This window comes from Haplochromis burtoni, unplaced genomic scaffold (genome assembly GCF_018398535.1).
Source record: "Haplochromis burtoni strain Fernald_Lab_line unplaced genomic scaffold, NCSU_Asbu1 Contig_451, whole genome shotgun sequence".
NCBI classification, from domain to species: Eukaryota; Metazoa; Chordata; class Actinopteri; order Cichliformes; family Cichlidae; genus Haplochromis; species Haplochromis burtoni.
The window spans coordinates 331,747-338,098 of record NW_024582812.1 but is presented as its reverse complement, the minus strand read 5'-3'; the positions used below and the strand labels follow the sequence as shown (position 1 = coordinate 338,098).

Sequence of the window (6,352 nt, the reverse complement as noted above, 5' to 3'; positions counted from 1 at the left end):
GTGTGTGTGTGTGTGTGTGTGTGTGTGTGTGTGTGTGTGTGTGTGTGTGTGTGTGTGTGTGTGTGTGTGTGTGTGTGTGTGTGTGTGTGAGGGTGGGGGGGTCATATTCACCCTTTACAGTGCTCCCTTTGTAATAAACACCTGGGACTTTCTGATGACATCATCTTTCCTTGCCTCTTGCGTAAATCAACAAGCTAAATGCCAAAAAAAGAAGAACAGAGCTCCCCTTCACTCCTGCAAGTCGTTTGGAAGAAGGATTCACGTGGGAGAAAAACCTCAGCTGTCTAATCTTGTCACGCTTGAAAATTGTTCTTTCATTGCCACGCAGAATAAAGACGCAGCAACCGCAACGGTGGGCTGTGAATATGTCAAACTCAACAGGGGCTACACAGTCTGAATGTAAACTCGCGGGGTGTATCCTGACTCAGAGACTCACCCCCTGTTTCAGATTGTCGTTGGCCTGGTCAGCTACCTCGGACACAATCACCAAGGCAGCTGCAACACAAACAGAGAAAGAAAAAGAGAGAGTGTTGGAACTTGGAACCGTCTCATTGGCTCTGACACAACAGCCAGGCACCGATACAGCTGCGTGCAAGTGTGCACGCGTGTGTCAGCACAAAGCATGCAGATTTACCCTGAGTGTCCTCGTATTCTTTGGAATCAGGAGAGAGGTTGTTCAGGTAATCTGGAGAAATCAGAGAGAAGATATGAAAACAAGACAAGGTAAAACAAGGTTAAATCTGAATTTGCAGGTGTGAAGCATCTACAGTTGTCTGGCCATAACTAGTGGTACAAATGAAACTGTATCTTTAAGTCCAACTTTTGCAAAAATACACACTGTTGAAAATGAGTGGTGGACCCCAGACAGCCCCAGCCCAGTATAACTCCTGGGATGCACGACACTATGCTGAGTGGCTACTGTTAGCTGATGTCAGCAAACCTGGCTGGTTAAGCTGCCACATAATTGCTCCAAGTGGAAACAACAGCTCATGTTAAGCATAAATAACACTTTGTCTTACAATTAAATATGTGCATATGTGCGTTTATGTGTTACCTGTGAGTAGCATGCGGTATTGAAGCACTCTCACTATAACCTGCAGCAGCTGGTGTTTCAGTGGGACTTCTGCTTCTTCTGGGCTTCTTGTCTGCACAGACACACACACACATATTGGAAATTTTAGAGGCTTGTAAAAGATCATCCATGACTAGTCTACATGGAAAAGTTTTTATTAGGGGTCATTTGTTGAATTGTACACTGCAGACATATTATTTCCGCAGAACAAAATTATTGTGAAATTAAATACCTTCTCCCACAAAAGATCTCACCCACATAAGAGTGCAACGGTGCCCCTGAGCTACACACAAAGAGCCGCTTCTCTGGCTCCCAAATAAGGTTAACCACTATTAGTCAGTGTTGCAAGTCAAGGGCACAAGTGACCAAAGGAAACCTATGGGACAGGATGACCTTAAAACATCTTTTCCACCAGTGTATAAAAACCTGAAGCGACTCCCATTCTTCTGCTGGTGCAGTCATTTGCAGGTGAAAGGGGACAAAAAGTGGCACAATCAGAGAGAGCGTTAGAAAATCAATCAGGATCTAATTGTCTCTGACAGGTATTTATGCCCTAAGCGGTGGAGAAGCAGTGGGGGTCTGTGTACTGTCTGTGTACACACACACACACACACACACACACACACACACACACACACACAGAGTTTTTTTTCTAATCCAATGAAGTCCCATCCTTCATTAGCGAGGCACAGATAGCACCCTGCGGGAAACAGCATCTTCATCTTATTTACACCACACAAACGCATACACACTCATGCACACACAGGAGCCCACGCAGACACAAACAGCAGCTCTATCATCCAATTTCAGACGCATTCACACGTGCGTGCAGTGTGCAAATGATGGATCCCTTCCCACGTACACCCAGGCCGTGGTTGGTGATGAGATAACGCTGATTGGGGCTCTAAAAGGGGAGGGATGCGATATGACTTAAACACACCGCTTTGTCTTCATTATCTGAATTGCAGGAGTCAAAAAGTAACAGAAAGCTGAGGCCTCTTCTAGTGACGTCCACTCACCTACTCCTAAGGTTTCCGTGTATGAAAGTGTGGTTGGTTTTTTTTACCCCTCAGCTTCAGCCTTTACTTTTCTGCCTTCCTTCTTTCCTCCTCTCCCACTGATCACTGCATGATGCATTGAGAACAATAATAACTAGCTCTCCATTCTGTTTTCAGAGCATCCGCTCCACTCAAGTGTTGCTTGTAAATTGTCATCCAATTGACACTTGTAAAGAGGAAGTAGCTTTCGAGAGATGGTAATTAGCCTGCAGTTTGTTTGGGTGAGACCAAACGAAGGGGGAGAGAGGAGCGAATGTGCGATGCATTGTGCTGGCAAATAAACACCTCCACAGAAACGCAGAGATAAAAAAAAAGAAGCCCCACACCTCTCACACTCTGTCACGGCCAGCTGATTTGCTGCCTGCACACAGAACTGATCTAATTGGGGAGTTGTAAAGGAGGCTGTGGCTCTAATTAGCTTCTGTCTGCCTCATTGCCCAGCTGCCTTTACAAGGATTTCACTCCATCGCTCTCTCTTCCCCCTATCGCTCTCTGTCCACCTGCTGCACAGCCTCCCACTGTCCCCCTAGGCTTCTGGCACAGGAGGAAACACGCAGCGTTTACACACATCTACGCTACCGCATGAATACTAATCCAACCCGAAGTGCTGTGGAAGGAGATTTCTGAAGTGTTTGCAGTTGAATGACATCCATGCAATTTGTGAATGACAATCGCCCTGCAAAGACAATCAGACACACACATGAAGGGACACAAATGAATTGGTAACAGAGGTAATGGGTAACACACAAGCACACCACGCTGTGTTGGCTCACGTGGTAAACGAGCAACACTGGCCGTCCAGAGGAGACTGTAATCCTGTAAGGGTCGAGCAGTGATCTGATCAGGGTCTGTGGCTACTTTATCACTGTCATCACCACATCCACAATGAAATTGCTAGCACTTATGCTGCAGCACTTTGGCTTGTGGCATTAAAAAAGCAATTGGCCGGGAGAGTGGAAAAAAGGAAACGGAGGTGTTGAGGGGAGGTAAGCACTGAAAATAGCCAGATCTAATGAAGATTGACTATTTTTAAATGCAGAAAAAAGAACAGCAAGCTGTGAGTACAATTACCCAAGTCAATGCTTGTGCTTTTTTGTAGGTATAATGACTTGAGATGTGCCACACAACCAGTATTAAACAACAACACAGCATCTCTCAGGAGCAGGAGCAGGTACAGTGTGCCTGTATGATTGTCTTTGCTCTCCCTCAGCCCTCTTTCCTCCTGATTACAGTGGGGTCACAATCACCATGTAACTCCCAAAGCAGTCCTTTGGTACAGCACAGCATTCATCACCCACACATAATGCCCTGGTGTGGGACTGTGGGAAGGACAGACTCCAGGTTACATGCTTATATGTAATAAGGGAAAAGTAAATGCAGGTTGAATATACAGTGACAGCTGGAGCGATCCTCCCAGGAGAATTTAATAGCGACTGCCACTCCGGGTGATACTTTCGGAGATGTAAGGCCAACCCCACACAAATCATTCAGACCAATCAAGCCATTCACGGCATATATTCCGGGTAAGCAGCAGTTTACGATGTGAGAAAAGGAGCTTATAGCCCCTTCATGTTGAGGCACGTAATTGACTTTGATCAAGGATATTTAGAGCCGAGCTTGTCCAAGTGTGGAAACATGTCGCAAGATTACGAAAGGTCGGTGTTTACTGTCCGTGGCTGCGAGTCATTTCTCAACTCCGCTCCCCCCTATTTATATTTGATCGGACAGAGCCAAAGTTTTTCTTTCTGGGAAGAGGCAGCTGCTGTTGAATATTCATGAGCGAAGACAGTTGGTGCCTTGTCCATTCATTTTTCTTATCAAACCACAAATGCTCGGAAGCATTGTGTCAGGCACTCACGGCGAATCAGCACACGGCATGGAGCTGGTGACGCGTGCATTTGGTTACAGAGGAGCTGAGCTGAATAGGTAACATGAGGCAGTGCTTTCTAAGGATCTGTACTCTGATGAAACCAGAGGCAGATGAGGCTTATATAAAGACTCAATCATTTGAATGCTGTGTATGTGGGTTTATCTATATGCTTTCTTAATATACTGCGTCTTACTCAAAATATGTCAGTCGTGGTTGTTACCCGCTCAAGCTGTACATGTTCATATTCAGCAGGAGCACAAAGTAAGGATTATTAAGCGGACCATGCGTACAATTTTTTGAAAACAGTGATGAAATTAGACCACAGATCCTATTAGACTGAGCCTTTGCTGATCCCTTCACCCAAATCCAACCTCCTGGATGAAGAGACACGCTGGCAAAACAATGAGTATTTGCTGTGGAGTGGGTATAGAATATGCGAGCATGGCAGCAGAAAGGTCAGTTAGATGAAAAAGAGAGGGGATAGAGGGGGCTTAGAAAGGCCAGCGTCTCCCTGTGGAAGCTGGGTGACAAAAATAAAAGCAGAGAGCTGTAAAGTAAGCACCAGGGGAAACACTAGGTTTGATTTCTGCACCCTGATTTACTTTCCCTCCATGAATATTTAAAGTAAACCTGAGATTTTACTTTTGTTTATGTTTTAAAAAAAATACTGGATCATTTTTAGTGAAGGCAGCACGGTGACAAGGTTGTTAGCACTGTTGCCTCACAGCAAGAAGTTCAGTGAGTTCAATTCCACCATCAGGCCAGGGTTTTCTCCCCGTGTTTGCGTGGGTTCTCCCTGGGTGCTCCGGCTTCCTCCCACAGTCCATAGACATGCACTTAGTGGGGATAGGTTAATTGAAAAACGCTAAATTGCCCATAGCTGTGAATGTGAGTGCGAATGGTTGTCTATGTGTTAGCCCTGTGACAGACTGGAGACCTGTCCAGGGTGTACCCTGCCTCTCGCCCTAAGACAGCTGGGATAGGCTCCCCCACCCCCCCCCCCCGCGACCCTGAAAAGGATAAGCGGAAGCGAATGGATGGATGGGATCATTTTTATCATGTTTCTGAACCCAAGCTTGCAGAAACAAGAAAACAAAGGAAAGATTGCAACAGAAAGAGAAAGTTGGCAGGAAGCACGACAAAGAGCTGTCTTTACTATGTGTATGCATTTTAGTCAGTCTGTTCAGTGTCTTACCTCAAACGTCTTGACGATTTTGGCGAAAGCCGGGTTTTTCCTGCAGCTCTCCTCGAGCAAAGACATGCTGCGGTCGTACTCGGAGATGTAGGTGTCAAACGCGCTGAAGTTGTCCCGACGTGACAAGATCACATCTGCAACTTTTGGACTCTCCTCCCTTCACAGTGGATAAAATCAGCGATTAAGTGCATGCTCTTTAATCACTCCAAGTCATTTTCTTGTTAATGAAAGAGTCCCACACAAACATCCAAAGTCTGTCAGCTGAGCTCAAACTCGACATGAACTTTATTCCAGCAGCGCTTCAGTTACTCAAGCCACACATTTCTCATCGGGATGTTTGAGAACCTTTAATGAGCAATTAATATATCCGTTGTAGTTGCAGCTTAAACTTAGTGTATCAACATGAGCCCATCATCGCTCTTTCCATCTTGGCTAAAGAAATTAATGCAGTTTTTTTTTCCAGAAATCAGGATGCAGCAGACCGTAGAAGAACATAGATCTATGCTTAGCAGCAGGTAACAGGTGCTACCTTTGGTTGAGGAACAACCCCTCTGTAATGAAACGATTATAACTGGCCTTTTAGAATGGTGTTTTTTTTTTTTTTTTTTTGCCTGTCCCATTTGGTTCTTTAGCCATCAGAATTGTTGTCTGAAGACCAACAAGGATACCCAATGGATTTATTTTGCCAAATGGATCATCGTGGCATTGCCGTATTGGTCCATTTGATCGACCTTTGTTTTTATTATTTATTTTATTTTATTTTCAGTTGTTACAGACGGGACAGACATGAGTGAGGGATAGGAAAGGGAGAAAGAAAGAGGAAGGAAAAGAAAAACAGAAGGGGAGAGGGACAGTGAGAAAGGGGGGGAGAAAAAAAAATCTCCTGGATCACCTGTTGAGAGAAAAGAATAGAAAACAAGCAAAAAAAACACCAAAGCAACATACTAAACACAACACCATCGCATTAATCTAGCTAAGTGTAAACAGCAGTAAATACTGAAATATTCAATGTTGTTGTGCAGCACGCAGGACAGACAGCGCACAATGTGCTTTGAAGTAGCAGCCAAGAAAGGTGTAATTTAAGTCTACGAGACAGTGAACACGCGTGTGCACACCTGTGTGGATCAGCGCGCTTGTATTCAAATGGTTTCCACATG

The 6,352-nt window shown here is 44.9% G+C and overlaps 1 protein-coding gene across 2 annotated transcripts in view; it reads right to left on the bottom strand.

Annotated features, from left to right (window-relative positions):
• The window catches only part of fgd5a (FYVE, RhoGEF and PH domain containing 5a), a 32,825-nt gene that overhangs the window by 8,930 nt on the left and 17,543 nt on the right, over positions 1-6,352 (bottom strand). For both annotated transcript variants that reach the window (XM_042213541.1, XM_042213542.1), the window contains exons 7-10: positions 5,196-5,352; positions 1,055-1,145; positions 635-685; positions 437-495 (exon numbers count right to left, since the gene is read on the bottom strand). In XM_042213541.1, the coding sequence (XP_042069475.1) occupies positions 437-495; positions 635-685; positions 1,055-1,145; positions 5,196-5,352 (358 nt within the window). The remainder of the gene's footprint in view (positions 1-436; positions 496-634; positions 686-1,054; positions 1,146-5,195; positions 5,353-6,352) is intronic.